Source organism: Vulpes lagopus, chromosome 7 (assembly GCF_018345385.1).
Source record: "Vulpes lagopus strain Blue_001 chromosome 7, ASM1834538v1, whole genome shotgun sequence".
In the NCBI taxonomy this organism is placed as follows: Eukaryota; Metazoa; Chordata; class Mammalia; order Carnivora; family Canidae; genus Vulpes; species Vulpes lagopus.
In genome coordinates, this window is record NC_054830.1 from 38,967,380 (window position 1) to 38,984,616 (window position 17,237).

Here is a 17,237-nt window from a genome sequence, read left to right on the forward strand (position 1 = left end):
TTTGCAATAAGATAGAATACTGATACCTAAAGTATGCTTTTTGCTGCTCTACCTGCCTGTTTTTGTCATGGAATTAAAATATTTAGAGAAAAATGAAGGTTTCTGATGCATTTCAAGTTAGTATTTAATAATAATGATGATGGTAACGACTAATATTTAATGATGACTTAAAATATGCCATGAAATGAGGCACCTGTGTGGCTCAGTTGGTTAAGTGTCTGCCTTTGGCTCAGGTCGCGATCCTGGGGTCCAGGGATCCAGCCGGCATTCGCTGCTCCATGGGGAATCTGCTTTTCCCTCTCCCTCTGCCCCCCTCCACTTGTACTCTTTCTCTCAAATAAATAAATAAAATCTTTAAAAAAATATATGTCATGATACTATATGAAGCACTTCCCTATATTATTTCATTTCATTTCATTTCCCTAACAACCTAAGAGGTAGGTACTATCATTGGATAGTTGAGAACTCTTTCAGTTGCAAGAGATAAGCTTATACCACTTAGTCATAAAAGCAGATTTGGTGGCTCATAAAGCTGTAAAGTGCAAAGGAGATAAGGATTCCATCACAGGTGTATCCTGGATTTCTAGGTATCTTGCCTCCACCTTACAACTCTGCTGTCTTCTGTGTGGGCCACACCCTCGTGTGGGTGTTCTCCACGTGAGAGTTCCAACAGATCTGAGCTTGTCTTCTCCTCCTTCAGTCACTGTTAAGGCAGAAACTTCATCCAGCAAGAGTCCCAGGGCTGCCTCTGTTGACCTGACGTAGATCACGTACATATCCGATTGCTGATGTCTGTGCTTGGAGAGAGGATGATTCAGCCCTTCCAAACCTCATGGTCTGAGAACAGAAGAGGAATGGTTTCCCCAAAGGGAAATTGAGGTGCTCTTACCAAAAATTCTTAGAAATGGATGCTGGTAAGAAACACCAAAACCAAAAGCAGATGTACACTGTAATCAGTATACCCATTTTACAGATGGGGAAACTGAGGATTAGAAGTGGTTAAAGTATTTACCCAAGGTGGGGCAGTGTGCTCTATGTGCTTCAAGAATCAAATTGCTTACCATCATGCTGTACTTGGAAACAAATATTGAAATTTGAACTATTTGATTGCTCTCTAGAATCCCTCTGAAGATCCTTTGATAAAATCTCTTTTTTATCTTCAAAGATTTCTCTTTGTAAGAGAAAAATATGTTATAAAAAGTCCCTTCTAAGAAAGTTTTTATATATTTTTATATATTTATATTTTTATATATATGGAGATATATCACATATATTGGGTATAACTCTGGAAGATTATACCTTATACCAAAATGTTAACAGTGGTTATGGAATTGGAATTATGGTGTCCGCCTTTAGCTTGTCTGTATTTTAAATATTTTCTATGATGAACGTGTATTTTGTATAATTTATAAAATAAGTTAAAGTATATAAATTATAAGAATTAAAAGTCTCTTATTGCCTGAGGCCTTAGAGGATGGAAATTAGTTCGAGAGGCCATTTTTCCTCCTGTGAAGTTGGTCTTTCATGCTCTTTTTTGGTAAATGAGCTAGAAGTGTCCATTTGCAGAATATGAAATCCTCATTCTTTTCCCTTGTATGTCACCAGCCATTTATTTCAAACTAGCATTGCTTTTTCATATTTTACAATCTCAATAACATCTTAATTTGAAAAGAAGAGGGAGATGGAGAAATAGAATCTCCTGTGTGTCAGGAACAATCATGAGGGGAACAAATGAAATGAGAATTAGTCCAGGCAGCATCACAGAGTTAGAGGGAGAGGAATATATATAAATACACTTGTTCACGGTGTCAGCTAATGGTGAATGCATGGATTATGTAGGTGGAGTTGGTAAAAGTGTGCACTGAGAGTCCTTCCCAGGAAGGGTGGGCCAGGGAGGCTAAAATCCAGTCCAGGCTCAGTTCACTGAGCTGTGAGCCCTCAGTACAGATAAACGGTTTATCTGCCCAGAGCAGGCTCCTTTTCTGCATCACTTGTATGTGGCCCCAAATAGAGCATAATGATTAAAAACATGGGCTCTTAAGTCCAGCTCCCTGCATTTGAATCCTTGCACTGCCACTTACTAATCATAAAGCAGGTGTGTATGTCCAGTAATTTCTAAAAGCAGACACGCATACAGATAGGTACATAAACAAGATTGAAAACTTCAGACATTGAGCACCTACTACGTAGTAAACCTAGACTTTATTTAGGAACACAGCCATGTTTTAAACATGATCCAGACTAAAAATATGTTATTCACAATTGAATGCGCTTATCAAATAATTGTATTATGCACTTCCCCCCCCCCTGCAAATTTTTGGCACTACGTTGACACTGTTCATATAATACCATGGCTTCAAGGCAAATGTCAGCTTCTCTGCCTATCTCAGAAGATTAATGATACTTGATTTAACTCCAAACCATGGGTCATTAAAAGTGATTTAACTGTTAGCACAGCCCTTAGCGTCATGTCTAGGTTTCTAAGTGAAGCCTCTACTCAGCTCCAGCAGGGAAATTTTTTGTCAGGGGACAAATGTGTTCCCAGACCTGTGGTTTGCAGGGAACTTTATGAGTGCCTTTCACTGCCAACGTGTAGTGTGGATATAATTACCCATTACCAGACTCTCCCTTCTAGAGGCTGAATCGAGGTGTTTCTGCTTCTCAACTGCCACTCTGGCCTCGTCTGCAGCCTTCTGCAGGTTCCAACAGCTATGGTTTCATCTGGTAGGATTCCACTCGGGAGGTAATCTATTCTTCCCCTAGATGAGCGGATTTGATTTCTTAAAATTCATCTTCAACCATTCCCCCCCGCCAAATATTGCTATGTTGCTTTCCCTTTTAAAACTAATTACCAGCAACACTATTTTTGGATGATATTTTCAAGAACTGGGATTTCCTGTTAAGCTTCCACTGCCTGCCTGTATCCCAACATCAGGTTTACCTGAGTTCATTTAGCTTGTCGGTTCAGGAGAAGCCCTAGGAAGAGGTAGCAGGAGATAGAAAAAAGGGTCTGAGGAGAACCAATTACTCGTTTTAATAATTCAATGTGTTTTGCAGTAATGGGCTACAGAGTAAATAGTGCTACACATAAGTGCCGTATTTCATTATTTATACACTCCAGAAATTGAAGTTTAATTAAGTCACCCTCTTGAGACTTTTAAGCGATTAAGGAGATGCCTCGTCTCGGACAGTGTGGAGCTGGTAAAGCTGCTTCTCCCTCTGAGCCTCCTCTGAATATCATTTTTTGTTTGCACATGGAGGGCTTGCGCAAGACAATTGAGACAACGTTTTCCAAATTACAGTCAATCCCACATTGGAGCCATCATTCTTAGAATATGGCCACACTACCACTGCTAACATGAAACATTAAAACAAAAATCATTGTTTTTTTTTTTTTTCAAAAATCATTGTTAAAGATACATGCACTTATTTATTTAATTGTAGCTCAATTGCAGTACAATCCAAATACCCTTTCAAAGTGTACAATACAGTGGTTTTTAGATTTATTTGCAGAGTTGTATGACCATTACCACACCGAATTTCAGTATATTTTCATTGTAAAGAAAAAGCAACCTTGTGCCCATTAAGCCATCACCCCACATTTGTTTCTCCCCCTAGTCCCTGGTAGCCACTAATCTGCTTTTTGTCTCTATGGATTTTCCTATTGTGGACTTTTCCTGTATGTGGAATCATAAAATATGTGGTCTTCTGTATTTTCACCAGGTTTGCAGTTCACTGAATTTAAGGTTCATACATGCAAAATACATCAGTGTTTCATTCCTTTAATGGACAGATGATTTTTCATTTTATGGATATGCCACCTTTTATTTAACCATCTATCAGTTGATGGACATTTGGGTTAGACTCTTTGGCTATTGTGAATAATGCTGCTATGAATATTTGCTTACAAGTTTATGTGTGGACATGTGTTTTCATTTCTCTTGGGTAGATACTTAGGAGCAGAATTGCCGGGTCACATGGTAGTTCTGTGTTTAACCAGAACTGTGGAGCTTTTTTTCCAAAGTTGCTGCACCATTTTACAGTCCCACCAGCTGTGTGTGAGGGTTCTAATTTCTCCACATCCTGAGTATATTTATTTTAAGGGAAACTTTCTGTCACTGCCACGAATTCTTGGCAGTAACATAAACAGAAGGTAATCATCAAATGAGACCCTGAGAAGATGAAACAATGTTGGTCATTTCTAACTTGGCTGTTGAAAGTTCTGTATCTGAGATCTGCTGTCTTGAAACAGAGTTGAAAGGGAGGATTAGGCAACATTAGAAGGTGTTCAAGACATGTTAGCACCAAGCTGAGAGTTTCTCACTGACATTGTTGAAAAAGAACTGGGAAGGGAATAACTTTCTCACTCAGAGACTCAAAGTGATTTGATGCGGTGTCTTAATGATAATTGCAACTGACACATCACCCTCTGGAACACACAGAATTTGGAGGCACGAATGCCATATGCAAGCCCGTCTCATCCTGTTTCAGCAGTCAGTTCCATGGTTACGTCATGCAAGTAACTCAGAGGTGGGAGAGGTCATGTTTGTTATGTTTTTTGTTTTTCTTTTCTCATGGTATGTGTTTTCTAATAACTCTTGGGTAAATTTGAGAAACTGTGAAGGTTACTACATTCTTAGGATAATAGCTATTCACTCAGTACTGTCATCTCTGGGAATATACTGAAGGCCATAATGAAAAGAAGAAAAGATATCTGTTGGCTCACAATGTTTAGTACCAGACTTTTTTTTTTTTTTTAATATGACAGAGCAGTTGAAAACAAGCAACAATAGGGCAATGCTGATAAGGTCTGGTATTTTCATTGGGTGTACTAGTAGATAGCCGTTACAGTGATATGGCTGTGAAGACTTAAAAAGTAACAAGAAAAATAAAAGAATTGGATGAAAAATGTGGCATATAAAGTTATAGGTACACTATTAGTACAGCTGTAAAAATATATATTCAATGGAATAAAGACCAGAATATAACATGCAAAGTAAGTTTTATAGGGCAAGATTTTTTTCCATTTACCAACATTAATATTCTAATACGTATGTTTCATATATATATATATATATATATATATATATGTTGGAGTGCATGCATGCACGTGTGTGTGCACGCCTGAGTGGCTCAGTAAGAAGGAGAGGGAGAGAGAGAATCCCCAGCAGAGAGCCCAAGGCGGCTCCATCTTACAACTCTGAGATCATGACCTCAGCTGAAAATAAAGTCAGATAGTTAAACAACTGAGTCCTTCAGGTGTCCCTGTTTTTAATTGGAAGTGTATATTGCATATTTTATTCTGACCTTTTTCTAAAGATCGTTTGTTTATATTGCCTTAGATTGATGGCATTTAATTTTGTCTTTGATATAAACTACAATGAAAGAATTACAATCACCAGCTGAGGTAAGTATGGGGAAGGAAATAAGCAAAGACCATGATAGAGAATAAAAGGAAGGTGCTCCTTCATTGAGGTGGTCAGGAAATCTCATTCTGCTGTTTAAAAGAGGAGGTATCAATGCAAAGGGGAGAATATTCCAGGTGGAGGACACAGTTTTTGTATAAAGGTCCAGGATGTGAGCACAGCACTGAGTGTCTCAGGTAGAAGGAAGGAAAGGTGGTGGGTGCAGAGGTCCCCATACTGAAGGGTCAAGAGGCAGGGAGCATCTTCTAAACTGGCTGAAGTCCTGGAGAATGCTGGGAGGGATTAGGCTGGGGAGGAATTCCATGAGCAAGGAGCTAAGCTCTTCATTGAGTTAAGAGCAGTGTCAGGAAAAAGCTGTGAGATGACACCAACAAAGATAGAAGGTAGAATATTTTTCATCCACAGACTTCACTATGAAGACATGTTCCATCTCTGGGTGTGGCAGTGAGGTGGGCAAGGAGGACTCCAGCCCATCGACTGCCCTGAGGCTCCTGGGGCAGGGGAGGAGGAGCAGCCTCCATATAGGGGTCTGTCTGCGGTGGAGGTGGCGTCCTCACAAGGCATCCCCCTGTTTTCATTAAAGCAATATGTGAAGAGGAAAAGGCTAAGCATAGAGTGGGCTTCCCTGAGGGCATGGGGGAAGAATTGGGGAGGAAAGAGAGGTGAGAGGTCAGCTCAGATCAATAGTTCTTGGCTGTAACTGAACTATGGGTGGTTGTGGTACAAGCTTGTTAATAAGCAAACTCCAGGACCTCCCCCAAGACCCACTGATTCAGGATGTCCTGTGTGGAGGTTTTCATATTAACAAGCACCTCTAATGACTGATATGCAGCTGAGTAGGGAAGCCCTTGCACTAGATGGTATCTGGCATCTCTTCCAGCTGTGAAACTACAAGAATGATGGGGCTTTGGATCAGGGCCCCAGCAGTTAGCAACAAGGAAGAGATGGATTCGGTGAGCAAATCAAAGGCTGACTCAAGAAGAGAATATGAGAGAGGCAGAGCTAGTCAAAGGTGATTGGAAACATTTTTAAGCCCTACAGTAGGACTCTTTGTTGACTGCTAAGCTAGAAGTTTGTTTCTATGTGCCTTACGAAAAGGAAACGCATTGGCTTAAAAAATGGAACTGTCTGGGGGCACCTGGTGGCTCAGTTGGTTAAGGATCTGACTCTTAATTTCAGCTCAGGTCATGATCTCCGGGTTGTGAGATTGAACCCCACATTGGGCTCCATGTTGAGCTTAGCGCTGGGCATGGCGCATCCTTAAAATTTTCTCTCTCTCTCTCTCTCTCTGCCCCTCCCCCTGCTCCTGCACTTGCACTTGCTCTCTCTCCCTCTCTCTCTCTCTCTCAAAAAAAAAAAAAAAAAAAAAAATTTGAATTGTCCTCAGTTACGGTCAGGTGCACCTGGATCTAGGTGCTCAGGTAGTGCCAACGAAGATGTGACCTGCCACCTTTAGGCTCTGCTTTCTACTGTGCTGACTCCCATTCAGGCTCTACCAGTGTGGTGGCCAAGATGGTTATCATCAGTTCCAGCCTTAGTTGGAAGTTTCTCAAAATTCACTCCAGTCCTCTTTTATAAAGTATAAACAAAAACTTAGCTGTCAGAGCAGGGCTACAACTCCCCACTGCCCATTCCCTTCCCAAACAAGGGGTTAAGGAGTTTAAGGTTCATAGTCTGTACTTTCCTTGATCCTCGAAGGCTCTCAGGTGACATCTGAGAGGTGCTGAGTGTGCCTTTGGTAGGAGTGAGTGAAAGGTACACCCTTTCAGTGGCCTTAAACTTGATTATACATTGTGATCAACACAAATGCTTACTACCCGAAACCTGAGATTTTTAATGTAATATGAGAGGCAATAGGGTGGGGAAAGCAAAGGTCTCATTAAATCCCAACCACTGATACTTGAACTGCCACCAGAAGAGGCCTTTAGTTTTCTTTTTTAATACCTGTCATCAGACACCAAGAAAGATTGCACTCCCTAGCCCCTGCTTTTTAAACTGTGCAGTCCCAAATCACGGAAGCCTCTGCTAGGCTGCAGAGGAGTGCAAGTTTTCTTTAATTAAAATAATAAAAAAAAGTTGGGGGCAGCCCCGGTGGCTCAGCGGTTTAGCGCTGCCTTCGGTCCAGGGCGTGATCCTGGAGGCCAGGGATTGAGTCCCAAATCGGGCTCCCTGCATGGAGCCTGCTTCTCCCTCTGCCTGTGTCTCTGCCTCTGTGTGTGTGTCTCTCATGAGTAAATAAATAAAACCTTTAAAAAAAAAAGTTGGGGTGCCTGAATGGCTCGGTCAGTTAAGCACCCAACTCTGGGTTTCAGCTCAGGTCATGATTTCAGGGTCATAAGATGGAGTCCCATGTCAGTGCCACTCGGCACAGAATCTACTTGAGATTCTTTCTATCCCTCTCCCTCTTCCTCCCCCTTGCTTGGTCATATACACATGCACATGTGCGTTCTCTCTCTTTCTCTCAAATAAATAAAACCTTTTTAAAAAGTTGTTGTCAAATATTTTGGGCATACAAAAAGGCACAAATAATAACATAATGAATTTCTGTGTGCCTGGCACTCATCTTAAGAAATAAAAATTTAAATCCCCCAAGATAACCACCATCCTACATTTGATGTTTATCACCCTCATGCACATTTACTACATAAGTCTGAGAACAATAGACAGTGCTATTTGGCTTATTTTTAAGCTTCATCTAAATGCTATCATTCTATTGCTATCTTTCTGCCGGTTGCTTTTTTCCTCTTTGACCTTATATTGATATGTGATATTCTGGTTTGTTAATTTTCACTGCTATGTAGTATTCCTCTTAAACATATTGCAAATGTTCATGATTCACCTATGTATAGACAGCAAAGTTATTTCCTTTTCTTCACTATTATAAAAGGGCTGCTGTGAGCATTCTTGAATGGGTCTTGTTCAAATGTGCAAGAATTTCTTCAGGTTATATATGTAGGCATAGAACTAGAGGGCTAGAGGGTGTATGTGCCTCTTTATTCCTGCTAGCCATTACCAAATGGTTGTGCAAAATGTTTGGGTCAACTTACACTGTCAGTGGCTATTTTTTTTTTATTTCTTTTTTTTTTAAGGGGTGGGGGCAGAAGGAGACAGGAAGAGAGAGGATCTTAAGCAGACTCCATGCCCAGTGCAGAGATCTCACCACCTCAAGATCATGACCTGAGTCAAAATCAAGAGTCAGACACTTAACCAACTGAGCCCCCCAGGTGCCCCTCCCCAGCTATTTCTGAGCTGTTGCTCGCCTCCATATCCACTCTGGAGTGTGGATTGTTTACCTTTTATATTACTCCTTAAATTGTGCCAATCTGAAAATAAAATGGAATCCCTTTACTATTTAAATTAGTATTTTCCTGATTACTAAGGTTAAAGCTTTTTGCTCATGCACAAGCCCAATAGGTGAAGCTAAACTGGGCAGGGTTATTTGGAAGGAGCAGTGGTTCATATTTAAGATCCCTGTGCTATTGCATTGATTGTTTTAGAACCTTTGGATGATACCTGTGCTCCTAAATATTGAGCATAATTTCAGGCAAACAAGTTTGTATTAGATCTCTTTTGTAGCATGTTTTGAATAATCTTTTGCCTTTAAAAAAAAAAAAAAAAAAAGCCCTGCTGCCTCCAGAGCTCTGGATCCACTTGGCTCTGGTGGCCTGTGGCCTGTGGCAATCAGACTGTGATTTTAGCATCATCTATGACACACCCTTCCCATCCTTTTACATAAGTTAATTGAGCGCTGACTTTCATAGTTGATATGAAAACTGGCCCACAGAGCAGAGGAAGAGATGACATCGGAGTCCACACGGCAGGGGTCCTTCCGTTTACTGGGCATGATCCTGATCAAGCACCTTTAGTCTGTCTCCTCTGCCTGGAATGCTCCTCACCCAGAAATGCACATGACTCACCTCCCCACTTCCAAGTTGTTGTGAGATTTCACCATCTCGGTGAGGACTTTCCCAGCTTTGCACAGTATAAAAGTACCTACCAGCCTATCAGCCTCTCTTGTATTGCCTCCTGCTCAGGATGTATTTCCTTCATAGCCCTGATCACTGGATAACTTTCTGTGTCAGTTACTTAGTTGCAGCTACTTCCTTCTTTGTCTTTCCTCTACCACAGTTTCTGCAAGGACAAGCATCTTGGTCTGTTTTGCTCTCTTCCTGGTACGTAGAGCAGTTCTTTGCACATAGTCCTTAGTATAGATTTGTTGATTAATAAATGGTCTGAAGTTAGCAGGAAATAGCAGAGGAGAGCATTTCTGAGAAAGAAAGACACACACACACACACACACACACACACAAGACAGCAAGACAGAATGCATGTGCCAAGACCTGGAGACAACCCAGCAGTCTACCGACCAGAAATGAAAATGGATGGAAAGTATGAGTATGTGTGACTATGGCTACGAATATGAATGGTTCTCCCCCGAGGCTGGGGGTGTTGGAGGCAGTTGCAAGAGATGTAACTAGAAGCCATGATGATCAGTTTGGACTCAATCTGGAGGGCAGCCAGGAGCCCTTACATTATTTTAATCAAAAGAATAACATTCCTATTCGCATTGTAGAAGAACATCACTCTGGTGCCAACAAGAAATGATAGGGTGAGAATTAAAGGATAAGACTGGAGGCAGGTGGGCCATCTAGGGAAAAGGCACAGTGGCCGAGATGAGAAAAGCTGGTGGTCTCACCAGGTAGCAGCAGGTGGATGAAGAGAAGCAGACAACTTCGGGTGGTACTTAGGATATGTCTAGTGTCTTTCTGAGATCTGTGCGATCAGTGGAATCTGTATCTCGGCATCTGAGCTTAGTTGAGCCTCCAATAAGCTCCTCTTAAGTGAGCAAATTGGAAAGCCTTCCGATGTGCTCCACCCACATCTTCACCTCCCCTCCCAGTGAAAGAAATCTGGAGCAAGACTGCCATGATTCAACAAAGCAGTGGCTAATGGAGCAGTGCACGGATTGGACTAGGAGGTTTTGGAAGGAAGGTAGCATTCCATGTCCAAGTTTCCCCAGCCTCCAACTCTTTTGTGCAAGTAAATTAGTTTCATTTGTCTCAGGGCACCTTTTCCAGGCCAACTCCTTCCAACTTGCCTGCAAATGTCTCTCAGTGGTGTGTTTGAGGCTTGGCTGCATCTCCTTGTCTGGAACAAATCTTTTATTACGAGGAAATAGCTGGATGATGATTCTGCACTCTTGGACCTTATTCCCCTCTCAGCTGTTGACTCAGGATTTGATACCTTGGTAATTTGCAGCTTAACCTGCCTCCTTGCCTGCCTGTTTCTCATTAATATGACTTACATACTGGAAGCTGAATTTCAAACCTGCCACCTCAGCAATTTTGAGCGAGACAGTTAGGATTAACACCTGTTTCTCAAGACTCTCCAAAGATGTGATGGAGGGACATATGTTATTTTCTTTGCTCACCTCCCAGACTTGCATGATTTTCCTTTGGTGCGGTGGTCATGCATTCCACTGCAACCTAAAACCATCCAGATGATGGGGATATCATGTTGCTGGTTTCACATGGGAAAGCCACAACCCACCCTCATTTTGTTCATGTTGCATTCAAATCTAATTTGCGTGGCCCGTGTGAGTGTGAGCACCACAGCCCCAGTGTCAGCTGTTGGAAGTTTTAGCAACTTACTATTTCCAAACATGGGCCATTCAGCAGCCAGCAGGCACTCTCGACAGCTGAGTGGGGCAGAAAAAGTCTCAGACACCTATGACAGTCCAAACAGTGACTCATCCAGCTATTGCCAGGATAAATACAGGAATAAATGGTATTTTTTTCTAAGCAGGAAGAATTGTCAAAATGCTTATCACGTTATAAAATATAGCAGATTGTAGCTGTTCATGTCTTGAAATGTTCCAAACATTCACTAGCTGGGCTTTTTTTAAAAAAATTTTGTGAGTTTATTAATAGCCTTAAATTGTTTTTCTTCTTCCTAGGAGGCCTGGAGAACTCAGGAGTTTTCAGGCTGTGCTGCCTCCAGAGCTCTGGATCCACTTGGCTGTGGTGGCCTGTGGCAATCGGCTGGAGGAGACGCTGGTCATGCTCAAGTCAGCTGTACTCTTTAGCCACCGGAAGATCCAATTCCACATCTTCACAGAAGACTCTCTGAAGCCCGAGTTTGATAAGCAGGTGAATTTGTAGACATGGTGGCGCAGTAGTTACTGAGTGCAGACAGACTGCATTTTGGGACATGCATATCCCGTTCACTAATGTGATTCTCTAATTTTTGCTAGGTACTCAGCGTGGGACCACGAACTCTTGACTCTGAGCCTTACTGTTCTCATATATAATGTGGGGATAGTCACACCTACCTTACAGAGCTATTGTAAGGGTTCTGTGAGATGATGAACTTGAAGCACTTGACCCCAGGGCCTAAGCCCTCTGGTGTAGTTAACATTGCTCTCATTTAGGGGGCAGGTAGCTTTCTACAAATTATATGTGTTTTTTGAATGACAAGTAATAAATGTTCATTAAAATAAATTCAAATGATACAGATGTTATAGATTAAAAGGCAGGAGTCCTTGGTACCCCCAGTTCCACACAAAAAACTATCAGTTATCAATTTTTAGTTATTCCATATTTTTTTCATGTACAAGTGTGTGTTTGTGTGTGTTTATCTGTGATGTATGTATGTATGTGTGTATACATGTATATTTATAGATATAATCATATACCTGAATAACACATATAATTGTATGTGCCCAGATTAAAATATATTTCTTTTATAAAAGCAAGGTTATTCTCTATGTGTTGTACTGGAACTTGCTTTTCCTCCTTGAAAACCATATCATCAGCATCATTCCAGATCAGGACTCAAACATTCTTACCTCATCTTTTCTGGTGACCGTGTAATGTTTTATCATGTGCCCAGATCCTTGTTTACTTGGCTATTCTGATACTGAAGAACAGGTGATGATTTTTTACCACTGCACGAGGAGAGCTTTGGAAATACCTCTTCTCCCCAGTCTAGGTATGTGTGTGACTTTACAGACCACACTTGGCTTTGTCCTAGATGTTTTTTCTTGCAGTAAGGCCTTGAGTGCTGGTAGAGAAAGAAGCGGTTTTGTTTTGCATCTACTCACTTGGGGTCAGCAGGGCCTCCTCCTGTCACCAGCCTGGCTGCACTAATGAGAAATGCCAAAGAAGCATGTTAGGCAGAGAAAGGCTAATGACAGAAGGCTAGAAAATGTGTTATGTTTTCTAAAGAAAAATATCACCTTGACATCATCACCAAGAGAAGCCAAAGAGTCTCAAAGCTTTGAAATTGATTAGAAAATGCCTTGAAGGGCAGCCCGGTGGCTCAGCGGTTTAGCGCCGCTTTCAGCCCAGGGCCTGATCCTGGAGACCGGGGATCGATTCCCGCGTCAGGCTTCCTGCATGGAGCCTGCTTCTCCCTCTGCCTGTGTCTCTGCCTCTCTCTCTCCCTCTCTGTGTCTCTCATGAATAAATAAATAAAATCTTAAAAAAAAAAAAAAAGAAAATGCCTTGAAAAAGATCGGAGTCAAAGGAAGGGGAAGGGGTTGGAACACACATGGTTTGCTGCTCTGCAGCTGTGGTGAAAAGAGATGGTGATGATAATTACCATTTATCAAGGGCTTCTGATTTATGATTTACTCCTACTTAACCCTCACCAGAAGGTAGCAATCATGTCCCTCTTTTGCAAAGAGTTTTAGTGATTTACTCATCAGGTGTTGGTTCAAGGTCACAGCTTCAGACCTCCATGAGCTTAACTCTTGTACCCAACTACCTCTCCAACTAGTAGACGGAAGACTCATCTGCAAAACTCAGCTCCCTGTGTGCTTGCTGCCAGATCTCAGGCAAGCCTTGTGGCATTTTAGAGCTTCAGCTTCCCTGTCTGTAACCTGAAGCTATCAGCATTGATAAAAGAGCTAAGGTGTCTAGAATCAGGATAGGTTAGGTCAGGCTGCCATAACACATCCCGAAAAGCTCAGAGACTTTCCATGTTCCTGCTGTTTTTCTCACACAGGCGCTTAGGTCTGGGACAAAGATGACAGAGATTGTTTGTGCCTTTTTTTTTTTTTAGTTTGTGTATTTATTTAGGTAATTTCTACACCCACAGTAGGGTTCAAACTCACGACCCTGAGGTCAAGAGTCACATGCTCTTTTGACTAAGCCATCCAGGCGCCCCACGACTATTCACGCTTTGAGTTGCACCTGCTGGAACACTTGGCCTCTAAGTTCTTGGGATGCCATTCAGGAAAGAGAGAGACAAGTGGATCACGACTGAACCTTTTGCTCCCCCAGCTTGGCAGTGACACGAGTCTTTTCCACTCATATTGAACTGTCCAGAAAGAGTCACAAGGCTCAACAGTAAGGGGCTGAGAAGTGCTTAGTGTGCAAGAAGGGAGGAAAGTGGGCTGTGGGAATACTCTAGGAATGTCTTGCACAGTATCCATCTAACAAGTATTTGTTGAGTACCTACTGTGTGCTAGAGGCTGGAACATGAGGATAGAGTAGAACAAAATAGATTTGAACTTGAAGAAGGCAAGGGGAAGGAAGATGTGTGTAACTATGTATATGGGCCAGATTATATTTCCCAAAGAAGCTCCCAGTGGCCCCACCTTCTGTTATTTGCACCCTAGGATGCTCTCCTCTTTCACCGTCCCAAGGTTTGGTCTGTGTGACTGGCAGCATAGGGAAGATGCCATGCTCTGTCACTTCTGAGATTACATTTCAAAAGGCACCATGCTTTCTATCTTGGTTGCAATCACTTTCTCTCCTGAGTCACTTGGTATGGGGTCAGCCACTTTCATGTCAGAGCAGCCCTTGTCCAGGCCTACATGGTGAGGAATCAGGGCTTCTTGTGACACTCATGTGAGTGAGCTTGGAGACAGAACGTCCCACTGCATCAAGCCTTCGGATGACTGTAGCCCCAGCCAGGAGTTGGACTATACCCTCATGAGGGGCCCTGAGCCAGAACAACCCAGCTTACAGATTTTTGACTCTGAGAAACTGCATGAGAGAATATATTTTCGTGGTTTTTGAGCCACTAAATTTTGTTATAAGGTAATAGCTAATATATATGCGTCCATATGCATCATATGTATATATATGAAAAATAGAGTATGCTACATGTAATGTTTGTGTGACATTTAAGGCTTGGACATAGAAAGAATCTAGTGTCTGCCTGGCTTTCTTGGGATGCCTGCCCCAGGAACCTGGCCGACATGTGGTGAGAGAGCCCAAACTAGCCCATATGGAGAGATCATGTGGAGAGGCCCACTCAGAGAGGAGCTGAGATCCCCAGCCCATTGCTGGCCCCAGTTGCCAGACACATGAATGGACTAGCATTCAGATGATTCCAGCCTCCAGTCTTCAGAGCTTCTAGCCGAGGCCCCAGATATGTAGCAGTGTAAGACGCCCCTTCTGTACCTCATCCGAATTCCTGATCCATGGAATCTGTGAACATAACAGATAGTCATTTTATACTACTAAGTGTGGAGATAATTCACTATGAGCCATGGTAATGGGCACATTATAAATTAGGAACTAAATTGTATGGGAAAATCATTGAATTTGAAAAATAATTTGAATTGCTCTGACGACTTTATCCTTGTGATGGCTCCTTTCCTCAGGTCTTTGTTAGACCAGTGAAGCTCAACTAACAAAGGAAATTGAAATAGGGTATTAAAAGACAGGCAGGGATCATGGTGCCAGTTTAGATATACAATCTTGACTCTTATGGAAGTCACAGAACTTTTCTCAGTCTCAGTTGTTTCATCTGCATGGAAGGGCAAATGATCCTTGCTCTGTTATTGCAGAGCATACTTGTGAGGCTGAATCAGATGATCTGTTTATTCTTTCGTTCCCACAAAGATTCTTTGGAACATCTCCTGAACCTTGCTAGCCCTAAGTAGTAGGGCTTTGTGGGCAGTTGGTTTGTGTGTAGCCACAGGAGATGCTGGTATGGAGGGGCAGCATCTGCCACCCTTCACAAGGGTCTCATTTCCAACCCTTGTGAGGAGGCATTGTGGGAGTATCCAGTTTCTTGTGATAACTTCCTGTAAAGCTCAGGGCAGTGTGTCTGAGGGTAAAAACAAAACAAAGTGCCGGTTGACATTATGATTCCTCTGGAAGCTGCTTTAGGGGTGAATTCTATTATGTATAAGCTGAATGTTTTTTTAAAATTTCTAAGCTGTATAAGTACAATAAGTCTAGTGGTACTTACCAGGTATAATGTAGATACTTAATACTTTGGCATTTCATTTATTTTTGTCATCTCTCAATATAGAAACTGAAAATGCCAGCTGGTTGATTTCCTAGCCTTTCCAGGCAGCTCGGGAATCAGACATGTGTTTTAGGTTTGGCTCATCTGTCAGGAAAAAGTGGGACACAGAAGGGGGGATAACCACCAATCCATTCTGGTGATAGGTGGTGCCAGTGGGATGGAAACATGCTGTGTGTGCGTGTGTGTGTGTCTCTAACACAGGAAGAGGTGTCAACAGGAACTTCCAGTGGCTGGAGTTGGTATATATTCAGATACTTGTACTGAAACAAATGTAAATGGACTGAACATTCCAGTTGAAAGACATAGATTGGCAAAGGTAAATAAACCCTTCTAGAAGATAGGATACTAAAGATCGAAGAGTCAAGGAAACCCACAGACCATGGGACCTTCCCATTCTCCTTCTGGGGCCGATTTTGGACTATTGTGCTCAGTTTTACTGAGTATTTTTCCCTAGTGTCCATGGGCTTGGTCAATATTGTCACACTGAGTGTTTATGACCAGTGTTAGTTCTAACGTGTCAGGACAGTTGTGCCGGGTTTTGTGCCTGGTGTGGGTTCTAATTGGTCAGTGCCCTTCATAAATCAGTTATCAAATACTTTCTCACTCCTCTTCTTCCTCACTCTGAGATTTCTCTCTCATATATCCATCTCTAAACTTCAAATTTAAAGCATTATCAATGGTATGTTTCTTCAAACATTTTTATGTGACCATATAAGCAACATGTGTACTTTGTAAAAAAAAAATCATAAAATTATAAATAAAAAAATCAACCATCCTACTGGTCAGGAAAAGCAATTTTAACCTATTTACTTATATTTATTTTTTTATATATCAACATCCAAAATGGCATCATATTCTATATTTCCTCTCACGTCACTGAGTCTTACATTACTGAGTTTCTTCTGAATCTGGGGTTGTCTAACTTTTCTCTGTAAAAGACCAGACAAAAGCTTTTTTAAGCTTTGCAGGCTGTGTGGTCTTGTAGCTACTCAAGTCTGATAGTGTAAAAGCAGCCATAGAAATATGTAAACATACTTAGGTGTGACAGTGTTCCAATAAAGCTTTTATTTATGGACTCTAAAATTCAAATCTCATGTGATTTTCACATGTCACAGAATATTACTCTTGTTTTTACTTTTTTAAGCTATTTATAAGTGTCTAATCATTCTTGGCTTGTGTGCTTTTTGTAGCAGGATGGATTTGGTGTTTGTACTTCCAGTGGCTTGCTAACCCTTATTGTACTGTGTTGTTACTAGTAGCTGCATGATATTCTGTTATGTAGACATACCCCAGAGCTTTTTAGCCAAATTGTTATTTAGGTTATTTCCAGCTTTGCACTGTTACAGATAGCGTTATGATAATATTGTTATAAATATGAATGCACTTTTAAATTTTTCCTTAGAAAATTCTTAGAAGTAGGGCATCCCCGGTGGCTCAGCAGTTCAGTGCTGCCTTCACCCCGGGCATGATCCTGGAGACCTGGGATCGAGTCCCACATCGGGCTCCTGCATGGAGCCTGCTTCTCCCTCTGCCTGTGTCTCT

At 41.7% G+C, this 17,237-nt stretch overlaps 1 protein-coding gene across 1 annotated transcript in view; it reads left to right on the top strand.

Moving 5' to 3' along the window:
- Window positions 1-17,237, top strand: part of GXYLT2 (glucoside xylosyltransferase 2) — a 90,565-nt gene that overhangs the window by 10,343 nt on the left and 62,985 nt on the right. Inside the window, exon 2 of the mRNA XM_041763158.1 lies at window positions 11,383-11,575. Within this exon, the coding sequence (XP_041619092.1) occupies window positions 11,383-11,575 (193 nt within the window). The remainder of the gene's footprint in view (window positions 1-11,382; window positions 11,576-17,237) is intronic.